At 44.4% G+C, this 20,443-nt stretch overlaps 1 protein-coding gene across 1 annotated transcript; it reads right to left on the bottom strand.

The window, feature by feature from the left end:
- Nucleotides 1-263: 263 nt before the first annotated feature.
- On the bottom strand, nt 264-16,320 carry LOC123447808 (exocyst complex component SEC3A-like). Its single transcript, XM_045124489.1, has 26 exons — nt 15,910-16,320; nt 15,743-15,813; nt 15,563-15,643; nt 15,388-15,455; nt 15,192-15,294; nt 13,992-14,137; nt 13,768-13,885; nt 12,969-13,073; nt 6,267-6,368; nt 6,041-6,178; nt 5,305-5,433; nt 5,141-5,221; nt 4,970-5,044; nt 3,857-4,024; nt 3,642-3,759; nt 3,470-3,534; nt 3,167-3,337; nt 2,986-3,065; nt 2,786-2,864; nt 2,505-2,602; nt 2,237-2,345; nt 2,057-2,125; nt 1,449-1,514; nt 1,258-1,347; nt 831-973; nt 264-632 (listed from the first exon to the last, which is right to left on the bottom strand). Exons 1-25 carry the CDS (start codon nt 16,112-16,114, stop codon nt 863-865), a joined length of 2,646 nt encoding a protein of 881 aa, XP_044980424.1. The 5' UTR covers nt 16,115-16,320; the 3' UTR covers nt 264-632; nt 831-862.
- Nucleotides 16,321-20,443: the final 4,123 nt, after the last annotated feature.

Below are 20,443 nucleotides of genomic sequence, written 5' to 3'. Positions count from 1 at the left end.
ATGTAGCTAACATATATGCCGTAACCAAACTATGTGCAGATGGTGGTTTAGAGACTGTTTTTTCTCAGCCATGCCCATATGAGAAGTACAACATGCAATGCAGCTAAAATCGATACAGGCAATCACACTGGCTCAGCAAACCTGCCGGCCATCCAAACCATAACATCCTTTGGCTACACAAAAATACATAGCTGGTGTCTTTTTCCATAAGCACCTAGGGTATATTTTTTCGGGGACAATTTTCAACCACAATACGTCGATGATCAACCACAGTGTAACATATGGTCATATTTGTGAAAATAATTCAGCAAGCGTATTCGCCGACATATGCAGAGGGTGCCATGTTCATGTGCAAACGATAATATATGTAGGCACCTACGGTTTCTCAAAATCTACATTGTATTGTTTCTATTATTCTTATTACATACTTACGTGCAAGAATAGTAGGAACACTGCACTACATTTGGTCACTAAGCAAAACAAAATTGTGTTTTGTGGTTAATTTAGACATACTTTTACATAGCACTGAGTGGTTGGTGAAGCATGCTGTCGGCCAACATCAGTCACCCCCTACTCGGCCCAGATCCGCTCATTCCTCTCTACAATGAAAAGCCGGAACACCTGGACTGGTTCTGTAAAATAAATATACTCTACATGTTACTATCTAGGAGAGAGATAGTTGAAAACAAAATCCAATGAACCAGGAAAAAAACTACTGCTAATACAATTCATACACCATACAGAAAAGAACAGCTAATACCACTAAGTTCCATAAAAAATACCAATAAGTAGCAGCATACAAAAGCCAAAATCGAAGTGCACAAAATTACCTTGTAATAAAGTTTATAAAAGAGCAAAGTTGCTACAGATTAGCTAGGATGTCTCTCATCTCATTCACAGATGTCACCGTTTCGTTGGGATATATTTTGGCAATCAGTTTGAGGAAGGTTGAGTATTTGTCGAGAAACTCCTTCTGCAACCGACGGATCACCCAGCAAAGATTAGAAATATATTACTCGTAGTTAATCGGAATGAACTACTCATGATTTTCTAGCTAAACTTCACTACCAGCAGTGATCAAATGCACCAGGTCGTATGGAGCTAAGATGTATCAATATGGAACGGCAACTGATCAACACTTTCATTATTTCAGTCAGGCAATCTCCAAAGGAAACATGTCTCTCCTACTTTGCAAATTTCAGTGGAGGAGAGATTCCCTGATCATCTTCTAGTTTAAAATTTAAGAAGATGGAATACCTTGCATTTTTCCCATAGAGAAGGTAGCAACTCTTCTGCCGTTATATTTTTCTGTAGTTTCCTATACATTGCGGTGATTGTTTTGTCCAGCTGTCATAAAATTAGAAGGAATAAGAACAAAAGGATATATTTCAAATGATTTCAGATAATTCAGAGGGAAGAGAATAAAACCGATTCTACTCTTTACATACACCAGTTAGGCTGGACTTCAGCATCTTGCGGAAATCTACCTTAGACATTCCGACTTGGAAGGCTATCTGAACAATCATGTCACAAGAGAGATCCATGGAAAAATTATATTAGCAAAAGGATCATTGTGCGTTACACCTTGAGTATGTAAACATTTTTAAGCGTTAAATATTCAGGTGAGGGAATATATGTGTATGTGTCGGATGCAAACACATGTTAGCGACATTTTGCACATAAGATTTTAGATATAACAACTAGGTATGTGATTCTAGAAAAATAAAATGTTTCACTTGGAAAGCATCAATAATTAATATTTTTAGAGAGTGGCGTTATGGCTCCTACATATACACCTATGAGCCAAAGTGAATTTCCAATATTTTATCTTCCTATTTATATATTTTAAAAAATCATAACTCAATTTCATGTTACTATTGGTGGCGACAGATAACTATTTTGTTTTTCTGGCCAGAATAGATAATTGGTCAAGACATGCACAGAACAATATTAGCAAATGTCGAATTAGGTCCAGAGAAAATGCAGCTTGAAAATTACAATAAATAAATGATATTAAATTTCAAACTGAAGTGAAGGGCCAAATGGCACTACTTACCTCCTCAGGACTCATGTTATACATCAGTTCCTCAATTTTCCGAGCAAATTGGAATAATTTTTCGAAGTGCTGAAATAAAAAAAATGTGCAAAAAAAAGTTGGAATGTGGTAGTATAAATGCCTCGGTGTATTACATGGCCAAAGGCAGTATGGGACCAAAAGAAGTTGCAAACAACTTACAATATATATGACAAGATTAATATGGCGCGAGCAAGCTTGTTCATAAGCTTCACTGGCTTGATGATAATATTTAGCAAGTGTTGGCACAACATTCGCTAAATCATATAGACTGTATAGCAGATCAAATATAACAAGTTAATAAGTTATTAAGACCATCAGGTATTCTAGATAACCATGGGTAGATATGCAGCATTCCAATAGAAGTTGCGTAAACTCTTGAGAAATGTGGTACGTTGAAGGTGCACCAATTAAGGGGGAAAAGGAGAACCTGTGCTGGAAAGCTGCATAATTCTCCAAGAGTACAATATCAGCATATTTGGGCTCCACTTGAGCAATTTTCTCCAGAGTCACAAACATAATGGTCACCTATTTCAGAAACAGCAATATATTACGTAAACCAGGAACATGGTTGATAGCGTAACTATAGCTCTGACTTGGAGTGTGTTGAAAATAAGCAACATTGATTATCATCTAACAGAGTTTTTACATGGATAAATTTTCTTTTTGTTCGTTAAGAAATACATGCTCCACATTGCAGTAAGGTCTTACAATTTTCGTATATGCCTGATCAACTAGATCCCTGGATCCAGTGATATACTGCTCCATTCGTGCTGCAAGTTGAGAAAACCTATATAAAAAGAAACAAAGAAACTAGATGGATATCATAGACATAAGCTACACATCATGTTGAGCAAGACAATGGTCTTTCTGGATTCGACATAAGTATTATGAAACAAATAACAATGTACCTGGGAATATATGGCACAACTCCAACTTGTTTTACATTACGCTCATACTTTTCGATCTGGAAGCAGGCATCATCAATGAACTGTGCTGCCCAAGAAAATTGAAACAGTAAGGTACAAAGTAGAGGCTCCAAAGTAGGAGCACGACGGATCTCTGCCTAGAGCTAGAGTCAAAGTGTCAGACCCTGCTGAACAAAATGGTTATTCTTGTCTCCAAGTCATCAAGCAGCACCGAAACATATCCTGCAACCTCTGCCTTCTGACCAGCAATATAACGATCTGTTATGCCGTGCATTGGTATACAGCTCAGTGGATCTAGCTTGAATGCCCAGTCAACTATAGCATAGAAGTCCTCCTGAAAGTATGGCATGTAAAACATGTGAAGCCTGCACCCTTGCAATAGCTTAAATTTCAGCTTTATGTTTCTCATTTTTTTGTAAAAAACATGTCGCCAACGTTTACAAGAGAAAAGGACAAGAAAATCAACCTGAATACCATCAAGCATCTCCTGTAAGCATCCGTTTAGCACTCCCAAATCGGCTGAACTGTTACCTGGAAAATTATTTTAGTAAGATGATAGTTTTATATCATGCAAAAAGCAAGAACAATTTTATCATCGTGAGAAAATTGTTGAACTTGAGTGTCGGTGGTTCATTAACTTGGTTTGGCACTACTCCCAGAGGCTCCAGAAGTTTTCGGAGAAGTACTATCTTCATCACTATCTGAACCATCCGATGTAGGAACTTCGAAGCACATAAAATGTGCCAAGAACAAGCTCTACATCATAGACATCCATGATGAAAAATATTATATGTGAATTATAATAATATGACAGGATTTACTTCGAAATTTCACATAAAATGTGTAGAGTCACCTCGTCAACAAGAAGAGGAATAAAGGCAGTAATCATTTTGGAGTACGCTTCTGCAGGACTATCTACAATACCAGCTGGCTGATTTGCACCTGCAGGACCCTCAAATGATGGTGTGCTGCTCTTTGACGCTTTTGAACTATTTCGGAGCTCATTAGAATATTCACGGGCCTACAAAAAGAATATACATGTCATGTCCATGTTTTAAATTTCGTTTTGCTGCATATCTCGATAAGGTACCCAGAAACAGAACTAAGATTGCACTTTGCATTTACAGAAAAAGCTTGCTATTCTGGAGGTTAACTGCCCATAGGGTATTTGCCACGTACTGCTGAGATATGTGAATGGTCACCGAGTTAATCGATTATTCTTTCAGCATTGTTAGCATTGCTAATGAAGTTACAGAAATTTCAAGGCTCAGTATTTTTGGTAGAACATAGAGAAAGGATGCACTGCACGCGTTTGCAGGCAGTCCCGTACCCATCGTCACGGATTCTTGCGGCATGTTGCACCAATTGAAGAAGTTATCAAAATGTTATTGCTGGCATGTGTGCTATACGGGAAGCAGTGTCCTGCACCCACTGGGGTCGGCTGAATGTCAACCCTCCATGCACCGATGGTCATAAAGTTTATCATTTTTTAGGATGAGTGTGTTGTTCATCGTACTCCACCCCTTTCGCTTTGTTAGGCAGGAGCCGCATAACGCTATAATCAAGGAGGAGCATGTGTTCTAGCCCCTCTCTAATTATGTCGTCCCGATTAAACCCCTGTAACACCTCGTACCCCATCCCTGTCTGTTAATGTACGTAGCATGCATGACTAATTGAAAACGAGTCTAGTGTTGCATGCATTGGCTAGTTAAAAGGTCCTGCAGCGTGGTTAAGGGCCCGAAGTACCAAGCAGCGTGTGGCGTGCCATGAACGAGTCTCGATGGAAAAGTCTTGATTGTTACTTGATAACGCCTCTCAGGAAGATCAACAAAGTCAAATTTATTTGTCAAAATGGCTAAACGGGGTTGTTATTTTTGCCTGGTCATAGCAGCTATACCAAATTAACGCATCCTTATTTTGAAATATAATCACGTAACAACTTGACATAGTACACAAAGAACCTTACCTCACGTCGAATTAGCAAGTTCAGAGAATGGCAATAAGCTTTCCGTAAAGGAGTCAAACAACTTTTGTCCAGACTCTACAAAAATGAAGTATAAAGTGAGCATAAAGTAAACTAATTATTCCCTATTTGCAGAAGGATCATAGTATCAAACCAAGACAACATGCAAGTAACCTTGATGAACTGTAAAAGCCGAGCATAAGTCCTGCATTTGGACCTCATGTCAGCATGGTCAGGCCTCTGCAGTTGCCCTTTCTGCAAGTGTCTATAAAATGTTCATACAAGTCCTCTTTTGATCCAAAAATTAAACCTATTGCAAGTATTGGATGTGGTTTTACCTGAGTGAAGTTGCCTTTATCATTTAGCATAGAATCAATCAAACTTGGAAAGTAATTCCTTAAAAATTCTGATGCCCTCCGAACGAATGTGCACTTTAGAAGTACAAATTCTGCACGTTTTTCTCTAACCTGTATGAATTTCAACAGAAAATGCACATTGGATGAGAAATATTATTTTTCGTAATCTTTAAAACTGGGGACGTTGCAGCTTGCCAGTTGTGTATAACTCATAAACCATGGATCGGTAAACCCTCAGATACTTTCCATGTTGATAGAATGTACAATCGCTACTGACGATTCATGGCAAAGTTAACTAACAAAGGAAAAAAAGGTATTTGACTTTGTAAAGGAACTGATTACCAGACTCAACAGGCCTAGTTTTCAAACACTGTATCTGCTCTGATAAGGAAAAAAAACAGTGCACAGCTTTTGAATCGATTCTAAAATGTTCGCATAGTTTTCTTTGCAGTAAATATCATTTCAGGAACCTTCCATTTCGAGAGGTCAGCTCGTTTGCTGTAAGTTTCTCCTAGTCTCTGCTAGATGTATTTACATGTACATAGTAAGCCTTCCATGTATTTCATCTGCTCCAGATCAGTGGGAGGTTACCAGACAGTGGACCTATTTCCTAATTTTTGGTTTAATCTAAATAATAATTAAATATAGCTATACAGGAAAAACCTGAAAAGATAATCATCAAGACAGAAAATTATGACACTGAAAAGAGAAAACATACAGCACGCAGTTTTGCATAGCATGGATCCAGATTGGATGCTTCTAGGTTCTTTATAGCACTGGTTAACCATTCACAGGCTTCTATATTCTTGACCATATTTCCCTCGTCGAATGAGCCTCCAGTCAATGACACCTCATACTACAACATGATTAATCACATGAATATTGTAGTCACCAAACTGTAGATGGATATAGTGCAAAGAGTAACAAGCTTATTCAGTGCCCACCTCAGGTGGAATCTGCAAGAATACAAGCAATTTGTCTAGCTCCTCACCTAATGCCACATTACTTACAGATTGCATTTCCAACCTGTTATTACGCCATTCTATCTGGAAAATCAAACAAAGGAATTAGTGAAGCTTATACTCAAGGTGATGACAGAAATATTCAAATCATTCACTTCAACTTGTTGAAGTGTATATGTGGATGGCCTAGCTCTTTTCATCAGTTCAGACTTTTGGTTACGTTGACTAGTGCATGAAGCTTAACATGGTATCGAAGCTAAGGTCTTGAGTTCAAATCCTGGCTTTCACAATTATCTAAAAATTGTTGTTGCCTCCCTTTGCAAATCTTGAGCCATACCTCTGAGTATATCCACGTTGACTTCCGCGTTACACGTGAGAGGGGTTGTTGAAGTGTATACGTGGATTGCCTAGACTAGCCCTTTCAATCAATTCTGACTTTTGGTTGTGTTGCCTATTGCATGAAGCTTAACACAACTCACTCTCAAACAACAATTGGATATTATAATCCGGTCTAATTATCTTCAGTAGCTCAAGAGTAAATATCAAGGAACCACAACAATTTGGATGAAGGTTTCAGAGCCCACTCAACTCGCCCGGTTCAGCTCACTTAACATATCTGACCCATGGGAGAAGAGTGAGCTGATTCTGCCTTGTCACGCGCTGAGTCACACATTGTTTCAGAGCCCACTCAACTCGCCCGGTTCAGCTCAGTTAACAAGGAATCTGACCCATGGAGCCTACCGGCTACCGGTCAGTGCATATACATGGGGAGAAGAGTGAGCTGATTCTGCCTTGTCACGCCACTCACGCGCTGAGCCACTCATGGTCGAACAGCTGGATCAGATTGGAACAGGTCCGGTAGTCAGTGATGGCCACCCAGTGCAGGCGTGCAGCACAGCAATGACAAGCCTGACACCATAGTCAGCCAAGTTGATGAAGAAGACCACGGCCACAACACACAAGCTTGAGTACCAGAAGCACACTCCCTCTGCCGCTGATTCAGCGCAAGAGCCAATTACGGGAAAAGTGGTTGCGTCAGGAGTACAATCTGTTGGCTTTTGAACGTGCGTATGCAGCCGTACAGGTGTGCCTACGCGATTCTTGCTTCGGCCGGCTACTTGACGGAACTTGCGTAACTAGCGACACAAATAAAACTGATCGATGGATTTGATGGCTAAAGGCCCGTGTCGTGCCTTTGCTTTGTATTGCTTTTTGTTTTTCTGGTGTTACAATCAACACCCCTAGGGTGTCTTTTATACACGTCCACAAGGGACTATGGAAATAGACCAGGACTAGGTATCCTAATACTACTAGGACTCGGTTTGGCTTTCTTTCCTAATCCTAAAGAAACAACATGATTAACTTCTACATTCACCTCCTTAATCTTGTTGCTTGACTTCACTTGCACTCCGACTTTCCTCCTCATCTCGATGAATTTCTGTCGACCGAGGGACTTGGTGAAATATCGGCAAGTTGGTCTTTCGTGTTCACATGTTGAACCTCGATCAACCCTTCTTCAATGCACTCTCGGATATGGTGAAACCGGGTATCTATGTGCTTGCTCCTTTCGTGATGAACCGGATTTTTGCACAACGAGATTGCAGCTTGGTTATCGATCTTCAGTGACACCTTCTGCACCTCCCGCTTTGCAAGAATAGCTAGGAGTCTTCTTAGCCACACTGCTTGACAAGCCGCCGTGCTTACCGCTATGTATTCTGCCTCGCATGAAGACAGTGCCACCACCTTTTGCTTCTGAGAATTCCAGCTAATCGGATTCGGGCCAAGGTAGAAAACCATGCCCGTTGTGCTCTTTCGGTCATCAACATCACCTGCCATGTCACTATCTGAATATCCACGAAGGATCAATCCTTCCTTTCCCTTTCTGTACATGCAACCAATATTAATGGTGCCTTTCACATAGCGTAAGATTTGATTGACCGCGCTCATGTGCTCGGTTGTCGGATTCTCCATGAAACGACTCACGATCCCGACTGAATAAGCCAAGTCAGGTCGGGTATGCACCAAATATCTTAGGCTGCCCACAACGCTTCGATACATTGTGGTGTCCACCAGCGGATTTGAGCTACGCTTGCTCAACTTGTGACGTTGGTCCATTGGAACTTGTGTCGCGTAGCAATCTGACATGCCACATTTGTCCAATAACTTGACCGCGTAGGCCGATTGACATAGGGAAATCTCTCCGGAGCTTTGTTTCACTTCGATGCCCAAGTAATAGCTTAGTAATCCCAGATCACTCATGCTGAACTTGTTCTTCATTTGCGCCTTGAAACGTTCAATTTCTTGTACGCTATCTCCGGTGATAATCAGATCGTCAACATAAACTCCAACTAGCAGGTTTGAGCCTTTGGAGTTCTTTGTATAGACTGCATGCTCGAGGGGACATCTCTTGAACCCGAGCGAGACCAAACTTCGGTCTAACTTTGAGTTCCAAGCTCTTGGCGCTTGCTTCAACCCATAAAGTGCCTTCTTGAGCTTGTAAACTTTCCCTTCTTCGCCTTTCTTCTCGTAGCCGAGGGGTTGTTCCACGTACACTTCTTCTGTGAGATCGCCGTTGAGGAAAGCGGATTTAACATCCATATGATGAACCTTCCAATCCTCTTGTGCTGCCGAAGCTAGGAGCACTCTCACCGTCTCGATTCGAGCAACCGGTGCAAACACCTCATCATAGTCAACTCCTTGACGTTGAACGTAGCCCTTTGCAACGAGTCTTGCCTTGTACTTCACAATGGCACCCTCCGTGTCTTTCTTTAACTTGTAAACCCACTTCAAACCTATCGTCTTTTGGTTTGGAGGTCGGGTTACCAAAGTCCGCGTGCCATTGCTCTCAATTTCCTTCATCTCCTCATCCATGGCGTGCGTCCAGCTAGGACTTTTGCTCGCCTCTACGAAGTTCGCCGGCTCCTCAACTCCGAACAGACATAGTCCGGAGTACTCGAGCGTAACTGGCTTTGTGTACTTGTAGACTTTCTTGAGGGTCTTGTAGCGACGAGGCCCTGAGGAATCCGTTGTGGCTTGCGAAGGAGGCGACACAAATTGTGTCGGTGTTGATGCACTTGAGGAAGACGGCTGAGACCCTGGTGTGTCATCGACATCTGTGTCGTCGGCGTAGTCGTCGTGACCGTGACCATCATCTTGATTGTCGTCGTCACTATGCGCCTCGTTGTCGATGTTGTCGTCGAGATCTCCGCCTGTGTCATGCGCGGCATTGTCGCTATCTCCTTGCGACCTATGTGCGTCGTCGTCGGTGTCGGCACCATGATGATCACTACCATTGTGGTCACCTTGGTTGGGCGTCTTGCCAACCACCTGGACATCCTCCCCTGCATCATCATCAGTTGGAAATTCAACTGCAAATATGTTATTGTTTGGAGCATCGTCGGCTGCGGCGCTCCAATTCCACGCTTGGTTTTCTTCAAACACGACGTCGCGTGAAATCCGTAGACGCTTGGTTTGTGGATCGTAGAAACGGTATGCCTTGGTGCCAGAACTGCTCTCGTATCCGATGAACACCATCTTGGTGCTACGATCGGCAAGCTTTGAGAGATGTGGCTCCGCCGTCTTCACATGTGCCACACACCCGAACGTCCGTAGATGAGACACATTTGGCTTACGTCCGTAAATTGCTTCATACGGAGTCTTGCCGATCACCGCCTTCGTTGGAGCCCGGTTGAGAAGATAGACCGCCGTCGAGATAGCTTCTCCCCAAAAAGTCCCCGGCAGGTTCTTGCTCTTGAGTAAACTCCTTGCCATATCAACGACGGTTCGATTGCGCCTTTCAACGACCCCATTCTGTTGCGGCGTGTAAGGTGCCGTGAGGAACCTCTTTATGCCAATCTTCTCGCAGTAGTCGTTGAACTCATTCGACGTAAACTCTCCGCCGCGATCTGTCCGTAGAGCGCGAACCTTCAGCTTGTGTTCCATCTTTGTTGCAGCCTTCAACTTCTTGAACGCTTCAAACGCCTCATCTTTAGATCGTAGGAGAATGACCCACATATATCTCGAGTAGTCATCTACCACAAGGAAGAAATACTTCTTTCCAGCGTGAGTTGCCGGGGTGATAGGGCCACATAGATCACCATGGAGCAGCTCGAGTGCATCACTTGCACGATAGGTAGACTGAGCAGGGAATGGCCTGAGGTGCTGTTTTCCAACCAAGCACCAGTCACATACTCGATCAACATGGTCGATAACTGGCATCCCGGATACCATCTCCATCTTTGACATCTTCTTCAAGGCGTAGAAGTTAACGTGTCCAAATCTAGCATGCCATAACCACGAATCATCATCACTCTTGGCGAGCCAACACTCCGGTTGAGATTGATCAAGGTTGATGATATATAGCCTATTCCGTGTGCGATTAACACGAGCTAGCACGTTTCGAAGGTTGTCGAAGATCGTCATCACTCCGCTTTCGATATTCACCTTGCATCCATTCTCGTCAAGCTTCCCAATAGAGATGATGTTGTTGCGCAACCGTGGGATGTAGTACACTCCGGTGAGTATGCGATGTTCGCCTGTGAGACCCTCAAAGAGGACAGATCCTTGCCCGCAAATCTCCACAGCTGAACCATCACCGAACTTGACCGAGCCTTCAACATCGTATTCCAGCTCGAGGAATTTCTCCTTGCACCCCGTCATGTGGTTACTGGCACCCGTGTCGAGGTACCACGACACGTTCTGATCACCGGATAACTTTGGTGTCACTTTTTCCTCATGAAGTAGCACCTTCCGGCTTGGTTTCACAACCACCGTTTCAGCGAGATCACAAACTTCGGCCATCAGAAGACCTGGACCTTCGTCTTCCTGCTTTGCCAAATTTGCCTTGATCTCCCGCTTGTTAGGCTTTGGACAATCGTTCGCAAAGTGACCCATCTTATTGCAGTTATAGCACTTGACCTCGGACAAGTCCAAGTTCCGTGGTTTCTGCTCTTTAGATTGGCCCGCCTTACCACGACCTTGTGGTTTGCCTTTTCCTTTGCCTTTTCCGGTTTGTCCATCGCCCTTCGTGTTGCTTGAGCCTTCGCCACCATCACGCCTTCCTTTGCTACTTGGGGCCTCCCAATCTGCGCGCGAGTATATGAGTTGGTCGCTACCTCCTCCTTTGCCTTTCCGACAGCCACGAGCATTCTCTTCCCATGTCCGCAATCGTACGATCGCCTCCGTTATGGTCATGTCGTCGATGTCGTAAAGCTGCTCGAGCGTGCCGATGATGTACGTGAATTTATCAGTCACCGAACTGAAAAATTTCTCCACAATCTCGGTCTCATCGAGCTTTGCACCAAGCGCGCGGATCTCTCCCACCAAAGTAGTAAGACGCATGGCATAGTCGTTCACCGATTCAGTTTCCTCCATCTGCAACTTGTGAAATTGGCGCTTCAGCACTTGTGCCCGAGCCTTGGTGACGCGATCTTCTCCGATCCTCATCTCCTTGAGTGCGTTCCACGCCTCTCTTGCCGTCTCGAACTCCGCCAATGTCATTAGCACGGAATCCGGCACGGACTGGGCTATGGCGGCCATGGCACCTTTGTCGGACTCGTCATCGACGTCGTCGTCCGTGATTGCCTGCCACACTCGAAGGGTTCGGAGAATAATTTTCATCTTCCCCGCCCACACACCGTAGTTGGTGTCGGTGAGCATCGGGTACTGGATGGGGATGTTGCGATGCGCCTGGACGTTGGCGCCACTCGTTCCTCCACCACTGGTTGCTGACTTGACGCCCTTCTTCACCTTGTCGCCGTTCTTGTTCGCCTTGGCACCGCCCTTGCCGGACTTGACCGACTCAGCGTCGCTGTCCGTCATCGTAGATCGTCGAGGCTCTAGATACCAATTGTTGGCTTTTGAACATGCGTATGCAGCCGTACAGGCGTGCCTACGCGATTCTTGCTTCGGCCGGCTACTTGACGGAACTTGCGTAACTAGCGACACGAATAAAACTGATCGATGGATTTGATGGCTAAAGGCCCGTGTCGTGCCTTTGCTTTGTATTGCTTTTCGTTTTTCTGGTGTTACAATCAACACCCCTAGGGTGTCTTTTATACACGTCCACAAGGGACTATGGAAATAGACTAGGACTAGGAATCCTAATACTACCAGGACTCGGTTTGGCTTTCTTTCCTAATCCTAAAGAAACAACATGATTAACTTCTACACCAGCGGCCTCTCATCGGTGGTGGTCAGCATGCCCGCCATTGGGAGTGAGAAACATGACCAAGTGATACGTCAGAATCATGTTGTCCTTAACCAGCACCATCGACGGCTCGTTGGGCTCGTCCTCGAATAACTCCAACCCCGTGCCGGTGAGCCCGTCCTCCCGAGCACCTTCTTTCACCATGTTGCACTGGATGGTGGGCCCCGCAGGTCAGATTCCCTGTCGACTGAGCTGAACCGGGCATTTTGGGTGGGTTGTATCCGTTAGCCCCAATAGTTTTGGTTTTCTGAAACCGTCGTCCCAATGGTTGTGGTTCCTTGATATTTATTTTTTGAAGGAAAAAAAGAAACTCTATCATATAGGTAATTAGGTACTAATGGTTAAAATTCATGATACTATAGGTCAGTATGATAAAAAAAAGCTGTGAACCTGCAAATCTGTGAATAAAATTAAATTTTCTTTTAGCTTATGGTAATCCTGAAATTAAATGGACTACTAGAGGTAAGAAAAATTACAGATTGTATATCCTCCCTCATATGCCTGAGCTTGATATTGAAAATGCCAAGCCACTCATCCATATCTTCGACACATATGGTAGCTACTTCTAAGCCCTGCAATACCTGTAGAACCCAACCTTGAAGTTGTAAGGCATCAAATTTCTCTGATTCGTAATATGTGTAACAATGCATAATAAAACAGTTTAGAACTAAGACTTACAAATGTGGCTTCTAACAATAATTATATGGAAATGATTGGTAAAATAAATAAAATGGTTAATCCTTGGATTAAAAATATTAATCTATTCTCCTGAAAGAAGTTTTATCCGGAGGGTGAAAAACAGTATGAGCACTTGTTATGTTTTCCAGGTTAATTTTCTGAGCACACTTATCTGGCGATATATGTAATGCTAAAATAGGCAATTATTGTGTGCATCATTGCCATGTCAAATAACCTGCTGTGAACAATCTTCTGAAGCAAATCAGGATGAGCTTTATCTACTAATGAGATGATGGAAAAATAGCATGACTAATTTTGGGAGGTGTATATACGGCTAACTAATTAATTTGGTCCTCCAAGGAAGGCTAAGCTGAAAGTAGATATAAAATAAAAAATAACTAACATTTTGGTAGGAACCTCATGATAATGGGAGACATGGCAAAATGTTCAAGTTTATATCGATACGAGATTAATAAACTAGCCAAAACACATATGCTGAATTGATGTTGCATGCTGCATAAAAGAACAGTAATGCTCCAATTGGTATGCAGAGATGATGAGAGTGCATTTACAGAACAGCGAATAATGGTCACATACCTCTTCCACAACAGATTCTGTTTCCATAAGGGCATATACATTTGCAGACTCAAGAGCTACAAGTTCACGCTTCATCCTTTCTGAAAATGCCTCTGCTTCGCCAATGGCCATGACATAGCTGCGCCGATAAAGGGTCGGCATCAGTATCATAGTTGTCATGCAAAATAGATGCTTGCCGTGCCCCATAGATGTCTAAGTATGCCACTACCAACTCGGCAACTTACGTGCCAAGGAGAGCCTCAATGTCCTCTTCCTCTGCCTGTGAAACCAAGTCATTTTCTAGGGCAACTTGCGAGTCAGGCTCTAGCACCAGTGATTCAAAGAGGCTATCTTTCGTGGCCACCTGCGCAACCTTTGTTGTAGTGTTCTCCTGTGTTGCAATTCAATATTGTAATTCGTGTTATACAATATCATACAGGATGCTCCAAGTCTAAAATGTAACATATTCGATAGATTTGAACGGCCAAAACAGTCATGGTATGGGTAAATAACTAAATATACAAGACTGTATTGATCGATTTGCCCTGAACATGAGGAGTATGGATGATGTGTCTTAGCCTCTTAGGTAACTTCAAACTTATGTGCAGTATAAAGCCGGCTAGACTAGTCCCGCACTGAATTATTCATGATAAAACATATAATTTTTTTCAAAATTCAAAATGTAACAGTGGAGAAGTTGTGTGAAAAAGGTCAACAGGCTTCAGTATGACCTCTGTATGACTCCCAAAGTCTGCAAGCTGCATCATGCAAGATGCGACTCACTCGGTCTTTCCATCGCTTTCATCTCCTGGGCATTTCGCCGAACAGCTTGAAGGCAGTGGCAACAGGGAAGGTGCGAGGCTCCCATGGCTTACATAGCCTTGGTTGGCGGCGGCAAGTGGTAGCCCAGCAGGCCAGCACGCGATGAACGGGACTCTGCACTGCCCTGCCGCCGTTGCCATCGCAAGGATGAGCTCGACTGCGAGCGGGAGCTTGGATGCGTGAGCCTGCTCTTTTGGGTGTTTAGGACTTGTTTGGGCTCCACACTCCAGTTCTTGGACAGGGAACTGAACAAGCTTTTGTACATCCCAACACAACATTTCACAAAGCTCCTCTCTATCTCTTTCCCTCTTTCTCAGAAATCAAGTAATCAGCAAGACTTAGCACGACTAACTGAATTTATTGTCATCCCGCAAAAAAAAAACTGAATATAACAAACTCGAAAAAATTATCACCAGCTCCAGCGGTCAAGGTTATTACTCTTACTGAAAGTACTGTACAGCTCAATGCATTATTTTTGTGTTAGACCATGATATAGAAGCTCAACAAAAATGTGGTGAGTTAGTTCTCCATGCTTCCTCGCAAAAAAAATAAAAAAAAAATCTCCATGCTAGTGCTAGTGGAGTTGGGGTCCACGGTGAGAAAATAATCATCTCCATGCATACCTTGGCCCAGATGGCCATCTCGACGATGTCCATGCCAACCACTTTGGGGATGCCACCCAGCACCTCTTTGCACAGGTTGAGAGCGCACATCAGCAGACGGTTCCTGCAAGACTTAATCACTTGAATGAATCCATGGAAAACTAAAGAGAATGGTGAACATATACACCAACGAACGGCCTGGCTGACGTGTTGTCACCTGTCGTCCTTGTTGCGCATCGTCCACTGTGGAGGCGAAACACTCTGGCTCCTCAGGTTATCAAACCCCTGCACACGCACAATTTCTGTGTGAGATGAAGAGGTCTGTTTTGCCGGTGACCCGCAGATAGATAGGCAGAGAGTAATTAATCGCGGGGAATGGCGATGGCACGTACCAAGATGAAGGTGCATCCGCTGGGATCATTGGAGGCGACCTCCACCTTGTTCAGATGCTTGATCTTGTACACTTTCGCCAGCTGATGAGTGATGATCGATCGACCGGGGGCAATGTCAGAAATCGATTGCCTGGTAATCGGACCAATTGATTGATTATGTTGGTGTGAGAAATTAATCACCTCGAGGATTCCGCCATTGGAGTACTTGAGGACTCGCAGGAACGCCTTGGTCTTCTGCCCTTTCTGCTTGGCTGCCACAGGGAGATCAAACAAGACGCATATGATTGTATGAGATGGAGGTGCGTGTATCAGCAGAGATCGATGGACGGATGGACGGAGGTGCTGACTGGTGACGGCGAGGACGCGGGGCTTGGCCATGTTGCTGTGGCGGGAGGCGAGCTTGCCGGCCTTGCCGGCCCAGGTGCCGCCGCTGCTGTGGCCCTTGGCCACGCGCATGCACATCACCACCTTCTCGGGGGCCTTCTCCTTGCTCAGGATGCCCGCCTCGCACGCGCGCTTCAGCTCCATGTCGTCCGCGCTCGACCGCGCCATGGCCGACGACGACGGGGAGGATCGATCGCACTATCTCTCTCTTTCTCTCGCCGCCGGCACCGGACTAGTTCTTGCTCGAGCGTCCGCCGTGAGGTGAATGGGATCGGTGGATAGCAGGGTCGGTGCGGGATGGCACTGGCGGTGATCGGACTGACGATGGATGGATTTCGGGATCAGCCCTCTTCAATTTCGATCCGGTTCTTGTAACTGACCAACGGCAAGATCGCTGCATGGACGGGGGCTCGTGATGCCGCCTTTCCCGTCCCAGTCTCTTTTGTTCCTCTATTTCTGGCTCTCGCCATTTTTTCAGGAGACAGAAAAATAGATCTTGTTACGGGTCATGCAGGATAGATGCTTTTCAGATGATGTTTTTTTCATAATGCTATTCGGCTGACGTTCGCTGCGAGGGATAGCGAACGTGTTGGTGACAATACATATTGCCACAGGATGAAAAATTTAGTTTACAATCTTGAAGAGTGCCGGCTCCGGCGGACGGAGGAGGTGGCTCATGCGAGGGGTTGCGGAGACGGCGGCACGCCCACTACAGCGCGGCAACGGGAGCTTCACGAGCCGTTAAGGGCTCGAGCGGGCCTACGTGTCTGGTATGTTCCCCCTGCTGCGTTCGATCGGTGACCGTCGAGGGTGGTGGAGGTTGTCCCCTCCCGTGTGGTTGCTGACTCTGTCGGTCCTCGTTCCCGGCTCTTCCCTCTAGGGCCTGTCTGTCCCGCTTCGCTCTTCATGGTGAGACGGTGATGGTTTCTCCTAGACCGTGGTAGCGCATGTTGGTGGGCGGCTCGTTTGGGAGCGTGATGGATCGGTTGGGATGGGGGTTTGTGGTGAACAGGAGAAATCCTTGTCGGCGTGCTTGGCACCGACGCTGCGACGCCCGTGGGCGTCGTCGTTCTTTCCTGAAGGGCGTGGGGTATCCCACTCACCCACGCCCCTCCGCGTACGGAGGAAACCCTAGGATCAATCCAGGCAACAACGTCTGAAAATGCGTTATATCGACTAGAGGGGGGGTGAATAGACGATTTTTTCAAATTCATCACTCAGAAAATTCCTAGTGAGGAAAGTCCTCGGTCAAGAACTGAGTGCAACGGAATAAGTACTCAAACAATGGTGCAAGCGCGACAATAGCTTAGTCCTCAGAGTAAGTTGTAGCGTTCCGTTTGCACAGGTCGCGTGAACAGGATAAGCAGGTGATGAATAACTCAGGTGAATAATTTGAGGTGGGGATTTTAGAAAAAAGCTTCAGTCAAATTATTTAGACAGTGCAGATCAAAGTCATCAACATGCAATTGAGGAAATGAGAGAGTTGAGGAAATAGAATCCGTAGCTCGATGAAGACAGTGGTTTAATGACCCAGTTTCAATTGTTGTGACAGTTGTACATCTGGTTTGGAGCATCTTGGTATTCAAACCAAATGACACACAGTCCCTACTGTATTCTCCTTGAGCTAAGGACACATAGTCCTCGCCCAACACTCGTGGTAAGTCTTCAGGGCAGACTTCCAAACCCTCACAAACTCGGTCATCCGGCGATCCATAATTGACTGCTCGATGCTCTAGACCATTGACGTGTAACCGGCTGGAGGATGCACAGTCCTTAAAGGTAACAAGTGTCGGTTCCACACACGAACAATCTCTTCAGTGATGCTCAATCACTTTGGGTTTTGGTTTTGGTTTGGGTGTTTGGGGTTTTTCCTCACTTGATGATTTTCGCTCAAAGTCCTCGAGGAATGGGTTGCTCTAGATGACAAGTGTCAGTTTCTCTCGGAGCAGCCAACCAGCTAGTGGTTGTGGAGGGCGGCTATTTATAGCCTCGGAGGATCCTGACATGATTTGACATTAATACCCTTAATGACATGACTGTTGTGTGGATAAGACTTGGGACAGATGGTGCGCGGTGCGGCAACGGTCGGATCTTTCATCTGTGAAAGTCCTCATGCCTCTCATGTTCCTCACTGATAGGCAGTTCGCACTGGCGAAATCCTAACTCCTCAGTTAGTGCAATTTCTTCAGTGACCAGAAGAACTTCGTCTCTGATACTGAAGACTTTGACTAATTTGCGAGAGATTTTCAAGGGCTTCACTATGAGGATTTGGTATTTTGGGATTTGAGTTGAGCATCATGAGGAAATCTTTCCTTAGTATTACTTCGACCCCCTTTAACAGTACGGTGTTCCTATGACTCAAGAAAGAAGAAAATGAAACAGAAAGAGTAAATCTTCAAGTTTCAAAGTCTTGAGAATGTTTTCTTCGGGACACCCCGAATTCCTCATATTCAAAGTCTTCATGAGGAATAGTGATTTCTTTGCAATCAAAGTCTTCAAGGAATGACCAAAGTCTTCACCCGAAGACATACTTTTTTAGGGGTCGATATTCTTCGAATAACTCAAACTCCTCAGTGACTTATAGGGCCTTTGTACACTCACAAACATATTAGTCTCTTAACCTATACGTCCTCAATCCACCAAAATCACTAAGGGGCACTAGATGCACTTACAGCGTCGCCACCATCGCATTCCTTCCTGAAGGTGTTGCTTGTTATGCCACGGTCCGAAGTGCTAGGAGCGTGGTGGATTTCTTCGGACGGCGCAGCGGTTTGAGATCAACCTCGTTTTCATTGAGCCGACTCAGTTGTCATTATTTTTATTTTTATTTCTCTTTTATTTCTTTTTGGGCATTCTTGTGTTGCCTGCCCCAACATTGGGATCTTTGATGTATCAGTTGGTTGCTATATCTATATAGCAGGGCGAAAGCCTATTTCGAGACAATTTGGAAAAATCATAACTGAAAAGCGGAACTGTCATGCTTGCTAACTGAAATTACCATCCTCGTGCGTCACAAATTGCTATCAAAGTCGTTAGCACAATTGCCATCCTCCCTAGCGATAGTTTGCTGGTTATGTGAGGTTATTTAGGGTGAAAACAAACAATGCATTTAATAGACGGAAGAACGAAAGTACTAGTATCCTGTTGTGATTTCTATTTGAATACAGAGGGAAGAAAATAGTATATTGGTGTATTTTTTTATTTGAATAGAAAGACTTGATTTGATACCGCTTACACAACCCGCACCAAAACAATGATTTGCCCCTAGATGTCTGATACGTCTCTAACGTATCGATAATTTATGAAGTATTCATGCATATTTGCCTATGTTTATAATAACTTTATATGGTATTGATGCACTTTATATGATTTGTTTAGAACTAACCCGGACTAACGTTGTTTACCCTTGTGTTGTTTTTTGTGCATAAAATGAAAGTTCTCGAAATCGCCCGAAACTATTTTATGATTTTTTCTGGAACATATGAGCAACGTTGGAGCGAAGAACCACTAGAGGAGGGCTGCAACGGAGGCACAAGCCAACAGGGCGCGGCCAGGGCCTTGGCCGTGCCCTGATGGCTCATGGGGCCCACGTGGCTCCGTTGCAAGTGATTCCAATGCTGAAAAATCCTATAAATCTCAGAAACCCCAGAAGTAAAGAGAGAACTTCCGCTCCGCCGCCGCAACTGTCTGTATCGCCGAAAAACTAATCTGGAGCGATTCTAGTACCCTGTCGGAGAGGGAAAACCATCACCAGTAGCCATCTTCATCATCCCGACAGAGGCCATGACGAGGAGGGAGTAGTTCACCCTCGAGGCTGAGGGTATATACCACTAGCTATGTGTTCAATCTCTCTCTCTCTTTCTCTCTCTCTCTCTCTCTCTCTCTCTCTCTCTCTCGTGTTCTTGATATGGCACGATCTCAAGAACACGGGCTTTGTTAATATAGTTGGATCATATGATGTATTTCCCTTACCATCTAGTTGTGATGAATTGAGTCTTTTCCTTATGATCTCGTCATGCTGAATTGAGCATATTGGTACGATATCACTTGATGTAATTCTTGCGTGGGGTACCCGTAGTGACATTGGGGTATTATATTTTTTCACTTGATATATGTTGAGGCATCAACTTGCGGGTTTCGGTGACCTTGGGGATCTATGCATAGGGGTTGATTGCACGTTTTCATACCACGTTCTCTGATAGAAATCTTGGGGTGCTCCTTGCACGTTATTTGTGTTAGATTGAATATGATAGCTCTGAAATTGTTTGATGCATGTTGCATAATTTACCCACGGATACTTGAGGTGACATTGGAGTATCTAGGTGACATTAGGGTCGATTGATATGTATCATTGGTGTTATTCTAGTACGAACTCTTAGATAGATCGAACGGAAAGGATAGCTTGATGTCATCTTAGTACGAACTCTTGAATAGATTGAACGGAAAGGATAGCTTGATGTTATCTTAGTACGAATTCTTGAATAGATTGATTAGAAA

The sequence above is a fragment of the Hordeum vulgare genome, chromosome 4H (assembly GCF_904849725.1).
Source record: "Hordeum vulgare subsp. vulgare chromosome 4H, MorexV3_pseudomolecules_assembly, whole genome shotgun sequence".
Taxonomy (NCBI): Eukaryota; Viridiplantae; Streptophyta; class Magnoliopsida; order Poales; family Poaceae; genus Hordeum; species Hordeum vulgare.
This window is presented reverse-complemented; position numbering and strand designations above follow the sequence as displayed.